Source organism: Maylandia zebra, linkage group LG12 (assembly GCF_041146795.1).
Source record: "Maylandia zebra isolate NMK-2024a linkage group LG12, Mzebra_GT3a, whole genome shotgun sequence".
In the NCBI taxonomy this organism is placed as follows: domain Eukaryota; kingdom Metazoa; phylum Chordata; class Actinopteri; order Cichliformes; family Cichlidae; genus Maylandia; species Maylandia zebra.
The window spans coordinates 38,368,106-38,389,214 of NC_135178.1; the positions used below are offsets into that span (position 1 = coordinate 38,368,106).

The window sequence follows — 21,109 nt, forward strand, 5'->3', positions numbered from 1 at the left end:
GCTAAGCTCCACCCTGACTGGCTGTCCGAGCTGAGGTAGGGACAGTCTGGAGGGACAAGGTCAGGAAACGGGCGTAACTTCTGTCACCAGAAGACACTCCAGACACTGAGAGGTGAAGAAGCCAATGAGAATGAAGGTCTCCTTTGCTATCTGGCATGAACCAGAGCCCACCCAGCTCCAACTATCTGCGTGGGGACGTCGAAACCTGTGCTGGGGAAAGCTCTGGGCACTGCAACCAGTTATAATGATTAACGGCACTCAAAATAAAAGCAGTAGAAAAGTTACCGATTGACATGATTTGAGAGCTGTTTGTGCAGACTGAGTGGAACGAAGCAGGTGGAGAAACAGCCGCTGCCTCAGACGCATGAAGCTGGGTAACAGCTCGGGTGTGCGTGTGTTTCGGTGTCACAAGCTGTTCTGCCATTTCCTAGGTTAGGGTTGGGCTTCTGAAGTGACCAGTTTACCTCGACCCGTGTCATCGAGCAGCTCACAGGATCGGCCCGGCTGATCCGTCTACTCGGCTTTGGACCGTTATCACAAAGTTTTCAAACAGACGGAGCTCAGGGCGGCCAGCAGAATGAAAGAGGAGAGACACCGGGGGGTCAGCTTCTTCACGGTCAGATGACAGCTCATTTTTTTTATTAATCCTTTATTTATCCAGGTAAAAAAATCGCATTGAGATTAAAAATCTCATTTCCAAGAGAGACCTGGCATCATGGCAACAAAAAGCTCATCAGATGTAGGTGAATTTAATATCTCAGGCCGGTATAGCCGCAAGCAAGCCGTGTTTTTAAATGGATCTTGTTAACATTCACAGCCCATAATGAGTATCCAGGCATATATGGAGGTTTGTATAAGAATGAGCTGTGTGTGTGTACATGTACATGGCTGTATTAGGTTCTTGAGCTTTACTAGGGTTGGTCATGTTCCTTCCACTGGTTCGTGAGCCGACAGGATGCGTGTAGAGCTGCACGCCATCGTCATTAATTCAGGTCAGATGTTCACAGAGGTTAGCATGTGCCCTGTGCTGGGGGGGATGTTTCTCAGAGTCTGCATTTCTGTTTCTTTGTTAAACACGTTTTATGCACAGAGGACAACAGATGGGAACCCGGCACCGTTACACTACAGGTCTGGGCAAACTGAGTGCTTAATTGCTAAATGGCGGATGGGTCAGACATAAACCATCGGCAGGATATCGTACTCCTGCAGGAAACTGATTGGAAAGATACATTTCATATAAGGTGGACTGAGAAAGTAACTCCAGGGTTCAGCCTGCATTTTCTGTACGACCAACTTTCTTCTCATCGAGGTAACTTCAGAGCAGTTTGGATTCTTTGCTCACCAAATCTGAATTTTTTTCTTTCTTTTTCAAACTTTAGATTTTTCATTTCTTTTGACGTTTTTTTTCCTGGAGCCCTTTCAAGTTACAATATTCCTAATGTTGAGGTTCAGTCTCACCTTTTTCTGCTGCAGAGAGAAGCCGAGTCCATCTGTCCAACATACAAACTCCACAGCTAACCAACCTGACTATCCAACTGTGTAACCAGCTAACTAACCCTAACGACTGACCCCAGAGCAGCAGCAGTCCAACGTCTCTCCTCTTTGTCTCTGTTTGTTTCTTCAGCTTCTCTGAAGGAAAGAAATTCAAACAGCTTAGAATTTTAACCTTGTCAGCTTCCAGCAAGCATACCCACCTGCTTCCTGTCTGCTCTTTCAGAATGAAAGCTCCTGCTCAACCTGCTGTACTGGAAACATCTGTCTCCTCCTTTTCAAACATGTAGAAGAGCACGAGTCTGTCCAATCAGAGCAGCTCAGTGAGTTTATAATGTGCAGCAGTGGCTTCAGAGCCTGAGTCACAGGCACAGAGTTTTACTTTGGAGGGCCCTGCCTGATTTCCTGTGTGGTTGAGATGAAATTCACATTCAATGTCACATTACTGCCTGCTGCACACACACACACGTTAGTCATTAACGGGGGGGTCAACATGTGGAAGCAGCTCCTCCAATCAGAGCGCAGCATGTGATTAACACGGTAACCACAAGTATGTCAGAGGGAGGAAACTAACCACATGACCTGAAATCTGTGGACACGCCAATGGGTTCAATGAGTTCCCAGTGCTGAACTTTCTAAGAAGAATGTGGAGGTCAGAGGTCAGCACACAGATGGCTGCAGGAGGAGGAAACAAACGCGTCTGCGGTTCATTTCAAACATAACGAGGAGCTCGGTGTCCACCAGAGGATCACCCCACATCTCAGCCACACACGGCGCCTTTGGACACTCAGTTTGTCCCAGCTGTCACAGTGTAGGGTCTGGATGATGTCACAGAGAGCGGGTCCCCTGATGCAACATTCAGTTTGGTACAGTGGGCAGACACGCTAACGTGTTCACACATTTAACCAAAGAAGCCACCTTAAGACATGTTCTGCCAGTCTCAGCCCTTATATGGTCGTCTCAGGCACAGAAGCTCCGCCCCTCAGCTGACTGTCTTCAGGCTCTGGCTGGCATCATTGTCCTCTGTTAGAACGAGCATGGCTCTGCCTGGCTCACCTTCTCTGTGTACGTTCTTCCTTTAGCATCATTCAGTCTCTGTCCTGTGCTGATCACGTTCAGTGGGACGACTGGATAAGCGCTCGACTCTGTGTCTGTTTAACCCGGAGTGACTGTCCGGCACTACGTCCCAGTAAGACCGAGGCCGTGCTTACCTGTGAACTAGCATCAGTCAGAGTTCATGTCGTCTGGTTCACATATTACATCTGCAGCAGGGCTCGGTGTCACAGAAAGAAGCATTATTTTGAACTGTGACTCATGCTAAGCTGCTCTCAGAGTCCAACAGTAAGAATGGAAATAAGGGAGCTGTGTGTCATGTGTTGGTTCAGACTGAGCGTGCTCAGAGCGTGAGCTGCAATCACACTTCAGTCCTGAGGTGGCACTGTGACCGCCTCCAGCCGGTAAAGCCGATCAGATCAGCGCTCTCTCTCTCTGAGCCAGGGTCTCTCGCTCCTCCCGGCAGCAGATGGTCTCTCTCTCTTGCCCTCGCCCGCCCTCTTGCTCGCCCACTGGCAGATGGTCTCTCTCTCTCTCTCTGAGGATGACAGAACGTGCCAGGCGTCGTCGAGCAGAGAGGCAATAAAGTTTACAGTGATTTGAATTTAGAATTTTTGAATGTTGGCGGCCGACAGGTGAGTTATTGATTACTGATGTCAGCGTGCGATCACATGGTCAGCAGGTCATGGGTTAAACACTCAGACTGTGGATTCACATTAGAGCATTTATATTTATGAAACGTTTGAGCTTCTGTTTGTGTGTTAGCTGTTATGTTTCTTTGTGTTCTGGTTGTTTCATGTTTTGCTGTAAGAACACATGATTTTACCAACTTTGGGGATGAATGATGTTAATTGGATTTTATTGTCCTGTTTTCTGTTTGAACAAATAGCATCACCTGTTTTTGACTTTCAGGCTTCAGAGCTCAGTCGTGAGGCTGTGCTGTCACAGTGACATGTTCAAAGTTGGTGTTGATCTGCTGGATTAAAGCAAAGATGACCTCTGAACTTTGTTCTCTAACGTGGTGCCTTTAAAGACCAGCTCAGTGTTTGGAACGAATCTGTTTCCTCTATTAGCTCCTCACTGACAGTAAAATCTGTCAAAATGTGTGCTGTGTCAACACACCAACACCAGCAGGCTTTCTTTAGTGGAAGCACCTGCACAGGTTTGAGGTTGGGCACTGGCAACACGTCAGTGGAAAACAAGGACAACCCGCCAAGTGAGCAGCTGGTTTCCTAGCACAGGTTCAGGACGTCACTGAGGAGCATCTGCTGCTAATGAACCCGTTATGGTGCCATCGTAAACACCCTAAAAGGGTCAGGAGGTCTGACACGTCACTACAGAGGTCAAGTGTTAGGGGTCTGTCACTGCTGAGGTTATATCCGGTAATGGGCAGGTGTCTCAGGAAAGGTTTGAGGTTTAGAGTTCAGTGAAGTCACTGATGAAGTTCTGGGGACGCCGAAAAGGAGCTGGACAGGGGTCAGGGATCAGGGGTCAGGAAGGGGTCACTGAGGAGGTAAGCGGAGGAATAACCTCAGACTGTGTTTGTGTTCTAGGATGATGCTGAGTGATCGGTGGACCATCATGAACAACAGCAGCTCAGAGCTCGACAGCAAGCGGCCAAACAAGCACAAGGTATCTCCACGTTAGCCGTTAGCACCTAGCTGCGTTGGCTCAGACAGCAGAGAGCCGCGCAGAGTTAAGTCGTGTTAATCTGGAGTTAAACTGTCAGATCAGCGCAGGAGTAATCTTCAGCATATGTCGGCTTTACTGCAGATTACACCCTTCAGGAGCATGCAGGATCTTCACGCCACTTCTAACTAGAGATGGCACGATACCACTTTTTTATGTCCAATACCGATATCATAAATTTGGATATCTGCCGATACCGATATGAATCCGATATAGTGTTTTTTAATCAATAAAACAGTTTTTTGAATATCTTGCTGCATTTTGTATAAGTTCATACTAAAGTTTAAATAAACAACAACACTAAAGCTATTCTGTTATACTGTATGCAAAAAATACAACAAAATATGTCATAGATCAGCAACACTGGTCAATCTAATAAACTTAAACCTGCTCCATCCTCCCTATTCTGGTATTTTAAAGAGTAAGCAACCTGACTAATAGGGTTGCAAACTCCCAGCAAAAAAAAAAAAAAGGGAACCACCCCCCACCCTCCACCTCATGATGCTTAATCGACGTAATCAACTTTAATTTGATGCAGTGTGAAAAAAAAAAATGCACAGAAATAAATTATTTTTCAAGAATAATTAAATAGATTCAACATCTTTCTTCTACAGAACTGCAGACTGCACAGATGGTACCTTCCCAAAGAAAAAGTACTATAGCTTACTAGGGTATATTAGACTTAATAGTTACTATATACAGTAATGGACTTCTATACATTTTATATCAGATTAAAACTTTGGGTGTAAGATTCAGATAATTATTTATTAAAAGCTAGACATTTTAAATGAGAATAAGAAAGAAAAGTATGTCTTTGTGCCCCCTTTTCCCTGTTCATGCCCTATCGGCCCCCCTGGCTAAACTTTGCTAGATCCGCCCCTGCACAGTTACAGCCGTCAGCTACGTAGAAAAAGATCCTGGTGTAGAAAGTAATATTAAATACATTCTAACAACAGCTTATCAAGCTTAAACGTGCTGCTGTTGTTCAGCCGCTGGTTTCCTCTTTCTGGTGCAAAGTGGGCCAAAAACAAACAAGAGAGACGATCAGCTGATCATTGATCAGTTTCGTGATTGAAGTAGCAGCAGGAGAGAGAGGCAGTCGCTCCATATATCGTTTGTTAAGCTTAACGCTGGAATGCTTTACAAACATTCAGAGATGAACTTACACACTTGCTTTACTTCTCTCGGGGATAACTTCCTCGGAGATGAAATGCTGATTTGGTAGCGAGGCTACAAACACACACAGCCGCTCTATCACATGATGCACACTGCTCCGACGTGCTACGGTTATGAGCCGAGTTACGCCGTGTCGCAAGTTTTGTGAGGTGCTTTTTTGATATTTAATGGATCGGATTACATTTTTTATTTCTCTCGGATATCCGATCCAGTAATTTAGGTCAGTATCGGACCGATACCGATGCATAATATCGGATCGGTCCATCTCTACTTCTAACCCTCACACACGCTCTGACAGGAAGCTGCACACAAAATGCACTGCCCTAACACGGAGCGTCATGACTGCCGCCGCCATGTTGGTTTTGATTTCAGGAAGTGACCACATTTGGATGAGAGAGTAATAAACTACCAGCAGAGGCGGGCAGAGTAGCCAAAACATTGTACTCAAGTAACTGTAGCGCTACCACAACATGGTTTTACTCAAGTAAAAGTAAAAAGTAGCCATCCAAGAAATTACTCGAGTAAGAGTGAAAAAGTATTTAGTAAAAAAGGCTACTTGAGTAATCAGTAACTGATCATAACATCTGATTTAATGTTTAACAATGAGATAATCAGACAGACACATTTTAAAGACTGAAAAGCAACAAAACAATAATAAAGCTAAGCAGAAAAAAGAAATATTAGGGCAGGTAGACATTATCTACCCCAGTATTTATATATTACTTCTGCAAATGTCACAGCAGAGAGTAACATTAACACAACAAGTCTGACTTATAACCTGCAGGTTTGTGTCTGTCGCCTGCATTTTTGGTTAAAACGTGTTCATTACTCATCCACTGATGTTACTCACACTGAGTAGCCAGAATAAGAGTAGTGATACTTCATAATAATATTACTCAAGTAAAAGTAAAAAGTACAGTTGTCATGGTCCTGAGCCTGCCGACTCAGTGTTTTGTGTTTCCTTATGCTTTTGTTCATTCCGAGTATGTATGCTGTGGTGATTTGCCATTTGTTAGGTTTCTGTTCTTTGCCTGCCTGCTCCCACTTCTCTGTGTTCCCTCCGTCTGTCCATGGTGTCACACTGTCTGCTTGTGAATCTGTCTGTTTAGTTCTGTGTCTTGTCTGGTTCTGTGTCTGTGAGTTTCCTGTTTTATTGTGAAGGTCTCTGTCTGATGTGAGTGTGTTCAGTTTACGTTTCCCCCTGTCCCGTCAGCTCTGATTTCTCCCTGCTGTGTTGCCCTCCTGTCTCTCATCCCCTGATTACTGGTGTGTGTATTTAAGCCCTGTGTGTTCTCCTGCGTTACTCTGTGTTCCACGGTGTCCTGTTCCTTGTCTGCGGCTCTCTGCCTTGCATCCCTTTTGGTATCTTCTCAGGTTGGGTTTCTTTAGTTATTGTCCTCCCTCATTGCCTGTTTTGCCACCACTCCACTTTGTAAATAAACATCACGAGCATTATCATCCACTGCTTGCATTTTGGGCCCTTTCTCCCTCCAACACCACACGGCTCGCCTTGGCAGCCGTGACAACAGTCTAGTAAAACTACTCCAAAAAGTACTTTTTTCTTAAATGTTACTCATGTAAATGTAATTAGTTACTACCCACCTCTGCCTACCAGCTAATGCTAACTAGCCTGGTTGTCAGACTTCATCACACAAACACACAGATACCTGCTAATTAGTAAGATCCAATCACAATCCAGCAACAGGAGATTCAGTTCCCGGTGAGATGGTTCGGTTTTTAGCATCACATGACCCTGAGCTGTCGTCTTCTGGCTAATGTTGCTTGTGCTAGTTTGTCTGCTAATATGGACCCTCCTTAGAGGTTGGTAAACTCTGTGCTGATCTAAATTATGTTATCAGGTAATGTTACAAGCTATCTATCAACAGCTATCTGTAACTTAGCGTTTGTCTGTGTGTGTTCGTAGAAGGTGTGCAGCTTCCTGTTATGGTCTGGTGGCACGTTGGTCATCATCGCAGTCATTGTTGCAGCAACAGTTGCCATCTTGTACCTGAACCACTATCCTCTACCCTTCATCAGCAGGTAACACACCTGTACATGTCTCTCTTTCCTTCCTTCTGCCTGTCTAAATATAAATCTGGGATTGTCATGGTTACAGGGGGGAAGTGTCCTCATCTGTAGTTTCAACCAATCCCAAAGAGTCTGGGCCCCTGGTGACAGTGTCACGTGTTGCAGACGGAGAGCCAATCAGCATCTTCCTGGACCCAAACTGTCCGGACTTTAGTGAGCACTTCCTCCGATGGGAGGTGCTGCAGAGCTCGCTGCTACGGGCGCTGACCAATTACAATGCAGATGATTGGCAGGACCACGGATTTGTCCAGAAGCTGGAGGAGGAGCTAAAGGTGTTATTAGGCCACACCCACAACCTGAGAGTGGAAGCTGATTCGCTGAAAAGAGGCCAAGGTGTTCTGGACCAACGATTGGACAGACTGCAGAGTGAACAGAGCCGCATCGTCAAGGTATGAATCAAAGTAATTAAAATGTAATTGAATGAATGAAATAGGAATGCACTGCTGGAAGAGAGTGAAATGCAATTTTATTTAAGTTAAATGAAAGAGAAGACCGACATCCCCTAGGCAACATTAAATAAGACACGAAACTGATACAATATCAAAATATCGAGTTTGTACACAAATGAGGCATCTGTCATGGTGATATAGATACATATGGATTACAAAAGAATACATAATCCAGTCTTTAAGTCTGACGTCATTAGCTGTTTCCAGGTCCAAACTCTGCTTCAGGTCCCAAAGTCAAACGAACACTGCAGCATCACTGAGTTAAAAACTGTCTAAATTCTTTCATCTTTAATAAAATGATCAGCGTTGCTGTTTTACCAGGTGTAACAATTAAGTTTAACATCCAGGCATCCATGAAAACAGAATTTATTACATTTAATGTTGTTAGAAGTTAGCTCGCTAGCTTCCAGCTAAACATGATATAGCATGTTCTGAGTGAGAGACTTCTGAAACAATTCAAATGTACAGCTCTGATCAACCTGAAGTCCACTGTCATCTCCTTTCCTTTGGCAGCAAGGCAAAGCTAGGTTGTTGTTACTGGTCTTATATTACTAAACAGTCCCTCCCTCTTTGTGTACCTGTACAGGTGATGTCTGACAATCACTCAGGTGTGTTGAAGTTGGTGGCAGGTTTCAGTGATTCTCTGCTCAGCCTGCAGAGGGAGACAGATAGTCTGAGGAGCCTGAAGAGTGAGCTGAGCAAAGACAGCACTCTCAGAGGTAACGCACACGCGCACACACACACACGCGCACACACAGGTGAATCACAGGTAGATGTTCTACATTTCAGAATAATTTCCATCATTTTCCCAGCTGGCTCATTACATTTGAAATCTGCTTTTGTTTACACATTTCCTGCTCGATTGTCTCCCATTTTTGTTACAAAGTTTTGGTTTGAACATTTATGATGTTAAATTTTAGCTTCATATTACAAATAAATGTTTTTACCTTCAAAGTGAATCAGAATCTGTATCTGAACAGATACATAAAAAAATGTCTGCAGACTGAAAATCTGAGCAAAAGTCCAACATTCCAGAAAAGTCCCAAATCACCAGCTCGTACCACGTCCTCATTTTTACTTTGACAGCATTTCTAGTAGATCATGGCAGATGGCGTGAGCCTGAATGGAGGCCTTGGTTTGGGGACGGCCTCAGAGGGGCCCGACGGTGGCAGATCCCCGTGCACTCACGAGAAGTGCATGAATAGTAAAAGGGAGGCAGGATGAACAGCTTGTAGTGTAACTAGGAACCATTTCTGAATGGTATATAGTTCAGCCAACCGTCAGGCGTCTCAGGAGGGGAAAGCGGTGCTCTACCTGCACTGTGTATAGTGCTGGCGGAGCGCTGCTGACGTCAACTGAGAAAATTGTCAGGCAGTGGAAGGAATACTTCGAGGACCTCCTTAATCCCACTGACACGTCTTCCGAGGAGGAAGCAGAGTCTGAGGATGAGGGGAATGACCCGCCAATTTCCGGGGGCGAGGTCACTGAGGCAGTTAAACAACTCCTTGGTGGCAGAGCCCCTGGTGTTGATGAGGTCCACCCCGAGTTCCTGAAGGCTCTGGACGTTGTAGGGCTGTCCTGGTTGACACGCCTCTGCAATGTTGCATGGAGATCAGGGGCAGTACCCGTGGACTGGCAGACCGGGGTGGTGGTCCCCATCTTTAGGCCCTACCCTGTTCTCATTATATATGCTTCCTTTAAGTGCTATCTTTGAGAAATACCACATTGCTTTTCATTATTATGCCGACGACATCCAGATCTATTTTGAGTTAAATGATGATCTAGCTCTGTCCTTGAGTAGCTTTCGAGAGTGCATGTGTGAGGTCAAGCAATGGCTTCTGGCAAATACTCTTATCCTTAATGATAAGAAAACTGAAATTATGATCTTTGGCAGTGACGCTCTCCGTGCCAAACTTCATGATGCCTTTGGTTTTCTCACTAGTTCTTTCCCTGACACTGTTAGGAATCTGGGTGTGCTACTTGACAGCTCATTTAAACTTGATAAACAAGTGTCTGCTGTCGTCAGATCCAGTTTTTACCAACTTCGCCTTATTTCTAAGGCCAAACACTACATCCCGCACAATGATCTGAAAAAGCTCATCCATGCCTTTGTAACGTCAAGGCTAGATTATTGTAATTCACTTTATTTTGGTCTCCACTCTACCCTTCTACATAGATTACAGACAGTCCAGAATGCCGCTGCACGCATTCTAACTAAAACTAAGAAGTTTGCTCACATCACTCCCGTCCTTGCTGATCTGCACTGGTTGCCTGTGAAATTTCGTATTCAATTTAAAATTCTGTTGCTTACTTTTAAAATTACTAATAACACAGGACCAAGCTATCTTAAGGAACTCTTAAACTCATATGCTCCTGCGAGGGCTTTAAGATCTTCCTCACAGTTATTGTTGGTTCAGCCCAGATCTCGTTTGAAGTCTAGAGGTGATCGAGCGTTTGCTCTAGCTGCACCTGAGCTGTGGAATAATCTCCCGATTGGCATCCGGGCGTCTGATTCTATTCAATCTTTTAAATCACGGCTTAAAACATATCTGTTTGAACTTGCTTTTTCTACCAGTTAAATCCTGGCCTTGTTTGCAGTGAGTTATTCTATTAATTTTTCTGTTTGTCTTGCGTTGTCTATGTTCTCTATCACTGTGTTTGATGGTACAGCTTTACTTTGCTATAGCTATGTGCTATAGTTTACTCTTATTAGTGGTTTTTACCTGTGAACATAATTCCACACTTATATGACTCTGATGTTATAGTGTTAATTGTTTTATTCTTTTATTCTTTTATGTAAAGCACTTTGGCATGCCCTTGGCTTTTAAATGTGCTCTATAAATAAAGATTGTTGTTGTTGTTGTTGTTTAAGAAGGGGGACCGGAGGGTGTGTTCCAACTACAGGGGGATCACACTCCTCAGCCTCCCTGGGAAAGTCTATGCCAGGGTGCTGGAAAGGAGAGTTCGTCCGTTAGTCGAACCTCGGATACAGGAAGAACAATGCGGTTTTCGTCCTGGTCGCGGAACACTGGACCAGCTCTTTATCCTCTCCAGGATACTTGAGGGTGCATGGGAGTTTGCTCAACCAGTCTACATGTGTTTTGTGGACTTGGAGAAGGCATTCGACCGTGTCCCTCGGGGTGTCCTGTGGGAGGTGCTGCGGGAGTACGGGGTGTCTGGCCCATTGCTACGGGCCATTCGATCCCTATATAACCGTTGCAAGAGCTTGGTTCGCATAGCCGGCAATAAGTCGGACTCGTTCCCGGTGGGTGATGGGCTCCGCCAGGGCTGCCCTTTGTCTCCGGTTCTGTTCATAATTTTTATGGACAGGATTTCTAGGCGCAGCCAAGTGGCGGAGGGCTTTCACTTAGGTGGCCTCAGAATCTCATCTCTGCTTTTCACGGATGATGTGGTTCTGTTGGCTTCATCGGGTGAGGGCCTCCAGCTCGCACTGGAACGGTTCGCAGCCGAGTGTGAAGCAGCGGGAATGAGGATCAGCACCTCCAAATCTGAGGCCATGGTTCTCAGCCGGAAAAGGGTGGAGTGCCCACTCCGGGTCGGGATGAGTTCCTGCCCCAAGTGGAGGAGTTCAAGTATCTCGGGGTCTTGTTCGCGAGTGATGGGAGAAGGGAGCCGGAGATCGACAGACGGAGTGGGGCTGCAGCTGTAGTGATGCGGACGCTGCACCGGTCAGTCGTGGTGAAGAGGGAGCTGAGTGTAAAAGCGAAGCTCTCAATTTACCGGTCGATCTACGTCCCTACCCTCACCTATGGCCACGAGCTGTGGGTAGTGACCGAAAGAACGAGATCGCGGATACAAGCGGCAGAAATGAGCTTCCTCCGAAGGGTGGCTGGCCTCTCCCTTAGAGATAGGGTGAGAAGTTCGGCCATCCGGGAGGGGCTCAGAGTAGAGCAGCTGCTGCTCCACATCGAAAGGAGCCAGCTGAGGTGGTTCGGGCATCTGACAAGGATGCCTCCTGGGCGCCTCCTGGGTGAGGTGTTCCAGGCATGTCCCACCGGGAGGAGGCCCCGGGGCAGACCCAGGACACGCTGGAGAGATTATATCTGTCGGCTGGCCTGGGAACGCCTTGGTGTTCCCCCGGATAAGCTGGAGGAGGTGGCTGGGGAGAGGGAGGTCTGGGCCTCTTTGCTTAGGCTGCTGCCCCCGCGACCCGGCCTCGGATAAAGCGGATGTAGATGGATGAATGGATGGATGGATATAGTTCAGTTTCACAGTACAGCAACATTTTGAACACAAAACATTTTAACCTGAATTCTCAAACGTCACTTCAGAGTGATAGCACAAATGCACATATTTAACTGAGTGATGTCCTCGGTTATAATGAGCCTTTTGTCTTCGCTTTTCTCCTCCCCGTCCCTCGGTCCTGTCCGTTCTCACCATAATTACTTAAAAAGTAAAATAAATAATAAAGATTGAATAAACTATGAAAATCACGTGGACGAGTACACGAAAAGCCAAAATGGTCCGTGTGGGAACACAAATCTATTGGGACTAGTTCTGGACGGTACAGTGTCAGACAGGAAAGGCAAAAAAAGTCCAAAACTCCAGGATTGTGTGTTTTTGGCTCAGACTGCCTCCTCGAGTTTGTGTGTTTGTGGTACAGCCTTCATGTTATCGACGAGCCTTTGTATAATAACAGCTATCTAACACACTAACTGACCTGTGAGTCACTGACTGTGCATGCAGACCTGTTGATTTCAGATGAATGACACACAAATAAAGAAGATAAGTAGCTGTCACCTGAGTCCAGGTGTGTCTGACAGGTGGACAGAGTGACCTCCACAGACACACCTGTGTTGCTGATGATGTCATTTCCCCTGTCCCTCAGCTGTCAGACCCAGGGACTGCAGCGACATCCTGAAATCTGGTGTCTCTCAGGATGGCGTTTACTCCGTGTTTCCAACCCACGACCCCAATGGCTTCATGGTTTACTGCGACATGAGCACAGATGGAGGAGGCTGGACGGTACACACACACACACACACACACACACACACACACACACACACACCCTAGGTGCTAATTCGTTTGTCAGCCTGAGCTTGTTAGACACCTGCTTCGGTTTGACTAGCTTAGCATACAGGAGACCTGCAGGAGATCCTGTCACACCCAATGTTCCCTCTAAGCTGCGCGCGTGCGCAATTGCGCACTGCTGGCACGTCTCTGCGCACAAAGAAAAATCTAACCTGAATTGAAATTAAAATGAAAACTTTAACAATCCTGTTCTGCAGTGTTAGTCAGTGACTGGCTGCTCCCGTATGGGATCAGAACGATGCCACCTTATCCCACAGTCCAGCCAATGATGCGATTCACATTCGTATAGATACGCAGCTAATCAACGTCGCTGACAGGCTCTGACAGCGTCCTTATGTGCCGACACCGGTGTTTTAGCAAAGCGGCTGATGTGGAGTGAAGTCACGTTAATGACAACGTGCACAACCATTGGAGATGTGAGCAGCACAGACGAACAACTGACGGACAAAGTGTGGACTTTATACCAGTTTTTAAACTGTGTTGATCGGCCACGTAAAACCAGAGTTATGATAAAATATCTGCAATGTTTGTTTTCTTCCTGAATACTGTCGTTGTTTATATTTACTGCAGGAAGAAACGGTAAAAACTGCGTTTTATAAGGAAAACGCTCGAAAGCCTGTGAGCAAAAACAAACTCCACCCCCTCTCCCTTTCCTATTCGTCCAAAAAAAGTACCATGTCGACCAATCAAAAACTGATATGGCAACGTGGCATCTAGTTGTTAAGAAACGGGGGGAAGTTTTAGGAGTGACGGCGGAGTGGCACAAATAATTTGTGTGGCATCAGATTTGATGCAGAACAGCTGATTGTTCTGTAAATAGTTTGAAAGGTTTATTTAAAAACACCTTGGCTGCATTTTTAGGTAAACAGCTGCAAAACACTTTGTTGTTTGCATAACTCAGTTACTTTTTTGAAGAAGTAACTATATAATTAACTGCCCAGCATTGGTCATTGTTTACTGTATGTTGCAGACAGAGTTACAGACTCTCTAACAGACCACAGACTCATCATACAAGTCAGAGCTTTATGAAAAAATAAATAAAGTTTTGTTTTCAAACTTGGAGTTCAAGTTATTTTTCCTTCCAGTAGTGTTAACATGCTACAGGTCATGAACAAGATTGTTTTAAGTTTTCATTGTAAGTGGGCTGAAGCAGTTAATTTAAAGTAGTCTAACATAAATGCTGTAATTTGATTACTTTAATAAACCATGTGACTTGGATGCTGGCGTGACCACACTGCACACGTCTGCTGTTGCTCACAGTGGTCCAAGGGACGCTCAGGGAGTTTGTGTGTTTGCTCAGACACGTGAAAAATTAGAGGGAACATTGATCACACTTCATCAATCACACCGATTAATTTTATCAGCACGACTGTTTCTTTAATTAAGACTGATAATGTACCTGTCAGAGGCTTCACACCTATGTGTGTGTGCGTACAGGTGATTCAGAGGAGGGAGGACGGCTCGGTGAACTTCTTCAGAGGATGGGAGGCTTACAGGGACGGATTTGGGACAACGACTGGAGAGCACTGGCTTGGTCTGATACACACACGTTGGTTTTCCTGTGTTTGTGGGGGCCATTACTCACTGAGTGCACACACAGGAACCTGAACTTTATCCTTCTTAGCTGAAACAACGGGACACTGTTATCCAGTTTCCTCAGGTTTTTTTGAGCACACGTTGCACACCATGCTGAGATATTTCAAGCTGTCAGCTCACAGCTTTGAGAATCATCCTAAAATACTTTTTAGATGCTTAACAAAGAAAACATTCCTGTAAATATGGTCAGGTACAAGGACTGGAGTGGAACTGAATAAAAAAGTAACCAATGTCCAAGAAGAACTTCAGAAAGCTGGATTAATGTTTTAAATCAAGAAAACGAGAACTAAAGTTTTTAAATGGATGATTTAGGAGAGAAAGAAAAATATTTAAATAAAAAACACTAACCACAGAAATACTCGATACAAAACTTAGCGGTACTTCAATAAAGTACCTCAAACTGGATGTATTAAAGCTTCAGCCAAGCATGGTGTTCTTTATGTTTAACTCTTTATTCTTTGTATTTATGTATATTTCCTGAGTTGTTTGTCGGGTCATTTCACATTCAAATAATTAAAGAAGGGTTTAACCCAACCACGTCTGACCAGCCCGGGGCAAAAACAAACGTCGTGATAGGAGCTGTGCAAAACTTCAGGACCTGCTGTCATCAGTTTGAGTGATGACGGTTGGGCTGGTTTCTAATAAAACTGATCGCAGCTGGGCAACATCAGCAGCAGCTTCATGAAATGACACCTTTAATCTTCTACTTTTCACAGTAAATCTTTAACCTTGGTTGTTCCCACAGTCAGGTGGGAAAGTTTTGTTATTATTCTTTATTTTTCTAATTTCAGGTGAGAGTAACGTGTTCAAAGGTGTTTTTGTGTTTTGTCATGTAACCGAGTAGAACTTCAGGTAAAATGTTGATGGGTCCCGTGGTAAAGCGGTGAGACTGGTCCTCACAAAGACAGTGTCCAGCACACAGTTTAGAAAGCAGCACAGTGACACCTGGCTGTCTCTCTCAGGTCTGCAGAGGATCTACTCGCTCACCAGGTCAGGTGGTTCCGAGCTGCGTATCGACATGGCAGACTTCGATAACGCCACAGCGTTCGCTCAGTACTCTGAATTCTCCGTTGGTCGAGACTCCGTGAACCCCGAGGAGGACGGATACCCACTGACTGTGGACGGGTACTCCGGGACTGCAGGTACCACGCGGTAACACACAGTACCACAGATTACCACACAGTACTGCACAGTACACAGCCGGGTATTTCTCTGCAGGTGACTCCCTCCTCAAGCACTCGGGGATGCGGTTCACCACCAAAGACCGCGACCAGGACCAATCAGAGAACAACTGTGCGGCGTACTACCAGGGGGCGTGGTGGTACCGGAACTGCCACACCTCCAACTTGAATGGGCAGTACCTGAGAGGAGGCCACGCCTCCTACGCTGACGGTGTGGAGTGGTCCAGCTGGACTGGTTGGCAGTACTCGCTTCGCTTCACGGAGATGAAGATCCGACCCCGACCGGAGTCCTGAACCTGGGCCGAGAGCTCATGATTGGTTGTGACTGTAGATGGTTAGAGTCTGTATGACCTCCATAAGTACAATTGTAAATGATGGTAGACAGAGCGTTGATGTGTTACTTACCTTTTTTTGTTTCATCAATAAACTCATTTGACAAGACGATCCATAATCACTCTGATCGATCTTTACGATGCGGTGTTAGAGGTCACGCTCCTCTGATTGAAGTGGGTGGGTTAAATGGTAAATGGCCTGTATTTATATAGCGCTTTACTAGTCCCTAAGGACCCCAAAGTGCTTTACATATCCAGTCATTCACCCATTCACACACACATTCACACACTGGTGATGGCAGCTACGTTGTAGCCACAGCCACCCTGGGGCGCACTGACAGAGGCGAGGCTGCCGGACACTGGCGCCACCGGGCCCTCTGACCACCACCAGTAGGCAACGGGTGAAGTGTCTTGCCCAAGGACACAACGACCGAGACTGTCCAAGCTGGGGCTCGAACCGGCAACCTTCCGATTACAAGGCGAACTCCCAGCTCTTGAGCCACGATCGGTTAGCGCTGGGTGGAGGTACTTCCTGTGTCAAGGAGCGGTTGTTGTCTGTGGCAGTGATAGTGCGCAGCATGCATTGATGCAAGTGTTGCAGAGCAACGTGAAGGTGAAGCTTTCAGGTTACCGGTCGGTCGGGCTCGGCCATAGTCGGTGGCTAAAATCACTGTGACATCAGGGTCAGTCTTTAGGAGCCATCCTTGCAGGAAGTGACCAGCAGCAGGTGAATCCTCAGGTGAAGTCACGAGTGGGGGCAAAGGAACAGTTCCACTACTGTGTCACACTGTTACCTAGGCAACGGGAGCCTGGAGTTACTAACAATGCGCATTCACCTGCGTGGTGATTTGTCAGAGCGACTTAAGTGGGTCAGCATCTTCCTGCCACGCTTCCTGCCACGCTCTCAGACGCCACGTTACCTGACACGGCCGAACGTTGGGCTTTTGCAGAAAATTCATCCTCAAAAAGTGCACTGTGAAAAGAAACTGGATGTGGGTTCATCCAGTTTTCAGGAGAAAGCGGCAGCAGGGAGGATATTCTCGTTTGATCTAGGAGGTCAAAGTAAGTCAAATGTATGTAGCCAGCACTGTCATAACCACAAATGTAACTAAATAACATAAAACATGAGGAAATTCATTAAAAGCTTGTTTGTATTTGTTCAGCTGCTTTGTAAACGAGTCAGTGGCGTGTGCACGGCGTAAAGACGACAGCCTCGTGCCTGACGACCCACGCGGGGTTTGAACCCAGTACGAGGGACCGACAGCGACCTCTGACCTGAGGACCCGAGTGCTCGGGAAGAAGCAGGAGGCCTCAGCAGGTCAGAGATCAGCTGGGGAGCTTCACCGCGCAGAGCTCGAAAAGCTCAAACTAACATTTTACATGAAACCTCAAATTTACCAACGACCGACGAGGAGAAGCCAAATCTGGAGTAACATGTGACCTCCTGTTAGTGCCGCAGCGTCGTGTGCAGTCTGAAGGCGATCCAACGCTGACTGGTTGAAACCAGTAAAAAGACGTTACAGAAGAAGTCAAAGCATGAAGAATCACCTCAGCCTCTGACACCAGCACAGGTTACAGATGTTTGAACCGTGACTCTCACACAGACTCAGCTCTCAGATACGACGCCCACATTTGTGACGGAGGAGCCTAAAGAACAGATCATGTGATGGCGAGCAATATTTCTGTTTGAACTGGACGATGTTATCATTTAACCATTATTTGATTTCTGACACAATTATTTAAAGAAGACCATTTCTAAAAGTCAGAAGCTTTGAAAGAACAGAATAACTGAATGTCATCAGCATGGAGATGATAAGGAATACTACTGTCTGATAACTTGGAGTAGAGGGAGTATATAAGGAAAAAGAGAATGGGAGCTAAACAGCACCAGTAATCCCAACAAGTCTTTGAACCTGTTTACCATCATACTGTGATCAACAGCATCAAAGGCAGAGTATAACCAGTATAACCAGTACGGAGTACCAGAGTCTGCTGCCATCAACATGTCACTACACAGTTTCACAGCAGTTTGTGGAAACCAGACTGGAAAATGTCCAAAACACTTTTTCTCCATAAAGTCGTTCAGTTGTTCTGCAACTGTTTTTTCTCACATCTTTGACACAAATGGTGATTTTGATATTGGCTGTGACTGGAACAGATGGGTCCAAATTTGGTGTCTTTAATATTGGCTCAGCAACAGCTTGTTTAAAAAGCTGAGAGCTGAGCCAGTATAAAGAGAAGTATTGATTATTTCCACAATCAAGGGGCCAACAGAGTCAAACATCCAGGAAGGAGGAAGTACAGGGTGGGCCATTTATATGGATACGCCGTAATAAAATGGGAATGGTTGGTGATATTAAAGTCCTGTTTGTGGCACATTAGTATATGTGAGGGGGCAAACTCCTCCAGATGGGCGGTGACCATGGTGGCCATTTAGAAGTCGGCCATCTTGGATACAACTTTTGTTTTTCCAATAGGAAGAGGGTCATGTGACACATCACACTTATTGGTAATGTCACAAGAACAACAATGGTGTGCTTGGTTTCAACGTAACTTTATTCTTATACCAAACAGTCAGCTCACCAAAGGTTTCGTACTCACCTCGTTCCCTAGCCTGCCCCCTGCCTGTCGGGCCTCTCTTGGACCTCGCCTCCCTCTGGACCTCCGGCTCTCACGAGGACACTCTCAGGGCTACCCCCTCCTGTATCAACTGGTTTTCACTTGCAAGTACAGTGGCTTGCAAAAGTTTTCGGCCCCCTTGAACTTTCCCACATTTTGTCACATTACAGCCACAAACATGAATCAATTTTATTGGAATTCCACATGAAAGACCAACACAAAGTGGTGCACACGTGAGAAGCTAATTCACTTTATTTACCTGCCCAGTAACTCCTCCCTCTGTTACAGAGTTTCCCATCCGTGTCCTCGTTGTGCTCCCTGTGCCCGAGTGTTGTCCCGTTTGACCCATTACTGCTCTTGTCTAGTTTCTTGATTTAAATCCATGTTCTAGTCTGAGTCTTGCTCCTTTTGTGAATAAACCTTGTAAATAGTTTATGCGCTTTTTGACTCTGCTTTTGGTCTCGAGCCTCCACTTTGTCTGTGAATATACAGAGATGGACAATTGGCAACAGCAGCGTACAAAGGACAATGATGTACATGATTTCCACAGCCAGTAATAAAACATAAATGGTAGACAGTATCCCACCTCTTTAGGTAGTGGGCAGGTCATTCATAAAAGCAGGTCACCGTAATCCAATAAATGTGAAAAGGTTGCATGAATCAAGTGTTTTCAAGTTTTCGTTTCAGCCTTGACACAAGCCTTTGAATGTGAGTTTTAAATGACAAACTCTGATCGATAATGATCCCTGATACTTTTAAGAAAATATCAGTTTCAGTTCCTTGAATGCTTTTAGTCTTAGGAGATGTAGCTAACAACTCTTTGCCATTTAAGAAAAACATGACCTTGGATTAATCTGGATGTAACACCATTTTAACTGAACAACATCAAAGGCAGCAGAAACTGCAGGGTTTATGCTACTGAAGGAGATGAGCAGTAGATAACTGTACCAAGATGGAATGCAGCGTTTGATAAATTATCACAAAAGTTGTTTATGTAAAGAGAAAAAGAGCAATGGTCCTAATATGGAGCCCAGAGGAACTCCATTGGATACTGGGAGACAAGAGGAAGAAGACCCAGCAGCGTGGACACATGTGTTCTCGCTGACAAGTACGACATGATCGCAGCCTTACACAGTGTTGGGGAGTAACAGAATACATGTACCAGTGTTACGTACTCAAAATACAAAATATGAGTAACTGTATTCTGTTACAGTTACCGTTGTTACCGTTTAAAAAGGTGGTATTCAGAATACAGTTACTTTGTTGAAATAAATGGATTACACTGCGGTCTTTTCCCGTTTTATATGTTCGGCTGAACATATGAAATACAGGTAATATGAAAATCACCTCTTTTTTGGTAATTCCACGCTGGTGGAAACCCAAACAAAACATGCATTAAGAGGCTGTCTGTGTCTCAATCTAACAGCCCATGTCACCTCTACTTCAGCCCACATAATGATGTGAAGACATGTTTGTTTTTTTAATTATTATTCAAAAAATGTTTAATATGTAGGCAACAGGCAGAGTGTTACAGGCATCGCAAGGCACTGTATGTGTGTCTGTGTGTGTGTATGCAGGTGGAATTCCTTTCAACACAGAGTTAAACAATGTGGAGATGGTAAGCATAAAAATGACAACATTTAACAATTCACTCTAACAATGGACCGTCAAAGCCTGTAGCCTGATGGGCAGTGTAGTCCGTGCTGCAGGGAGAAAGGACTGCTGTACCCGTGATGTGTCTGTTATTAATATATGAAGCATGTTAGATCTGGACCCTGAAGAAACAAATGCTCATTAAAACAGCTTAAAATGTATCATTTTTCTGTTAAACAACAAGGATTAAGAACATTTTATTATTTTCCAGAATTTTGTAGGATTGTTCAGATGTTTAGTCGTTTTTGAAAGACAGAATTCTGGTTCCGACCTTTTAATTAAAGAGGTTGAATGATTTCTAAAAATCAGCCAGTCGGCCTCAGATGTAGTTTTTCTGCCCTGAGCCCAGGGAGCATCTTTTTTTGAGGAGACTGGAGAGCTGAGGAGAAAACCAAAGATTGTTTTTGTCATGAATAAATAAATGGTAAATGGCCTGTATTTATATAGCGCTTTACTAGTCCCTAAGGACCCCAAAGCACTTTACATATCTAGTCATCCACACACTGGTGATGGCAGCTACATTGTAGCCACAGCCACCCTGGGGCGCACTGACAGAGGCGAGGCTGCCGGACACTGGCGCCACCGGGCCCTCTGACCACCTCCAGTAGGCAACGGGTGAAGTGTCTCGCCCAAGGACACAACGACTGAGACTGTCCAAGCCGGGGCTCGAACCGGCAACCTTCCGATTACAAGGCGAACTCCCAACTCTTGAGCCACGATCGCCCCA

At 45.4% G+C, this 21,109-nt stretch overlaps 2 protein-coding genes across 6 annotated transcripts in view; one reads left to right on the forward strand and one right to left on the reverse strand.

The window, feature by feature from the left end:
• The window catches only part of LOC101464774 (regulator of G-protein signaling 3), a 29,690-nt gene extending 28,046 nt beyond the window's left edge, over positions 1-1,644 (reverse strand). For all 4 annotated transcript variants that reach the window (XM_076891237.1, XM_004571654.3, XM_076891236.1 and 1 more), the window contains exon 1: positions 1,459-1,644. In XM_076891237.1, the coding sequence (XP_076747352.1) occupies positions 1,459-1,490 (32 nt within the window). In that variant the 5' untranslated portion in view covers positions 1,491-1,644. The remainder of the gene's footprint in view (positions 1-1,458) is intronic.
• On the forward strand, positions 378-16,220 carry LOC101470696 (fibrinogen C domain-containing protein 1). 2 transcript variants are annotated; one of them, XM_014410169.2, is made up of 9 exons: positions 378-616; positions 4,098-4,176; positions 7,334-7,449; positions 7,526-7,886; positions 8,533-8,665; positions 12,796-12,932; positions 14,439-14,535; positions 15,560-15,739; positions 15,816-16,220. In XM_014410169.2, exons 2-9 carry the CDS (start codon positions 4,099-4,101, stop codon positions 16,070-16,072), a joined length of 1,359 nt encoding a protein of 452 aa, XP_014265655.1. In that variant the 5' UTR covers positions 378-616; position 4,098; the 3' UTR covers positions 16,073-16,220. The 2 variants fall into 2 exon arrangements, with proteins under 2 accessions (XP_014265655.1, XP_014265654.1); XM_014410168.3 differs by lacking the exon at positions 378-616 and adding an exon at positions 3,007-3,179.
• Positions 16,221-21,109: the final 4,889 nt, after the last annotated feature.

What these genes read in the sequence shown, in the direction of transcription:
- LOC101470696 (XM_014410168.3), top strand. An exon ending in CCTCTACCCTTCATCAGCAG is followed by an intron (nt 7,450 to 7,525) that starts GTAACACACCTG and finishes TCATGGTTACAG; the next exon opens with GGGGGAAGTGTCCTCATCTG. An exon ending in CGGGTACTCCGGGACTGCAG is followed by an intron (nt 15,740 to 15,815) that starts GTACCACGCGGT and finishes ATTTCTCTGCAG; the next exon opens with GTGACTCCCTCCTCAAGCAC.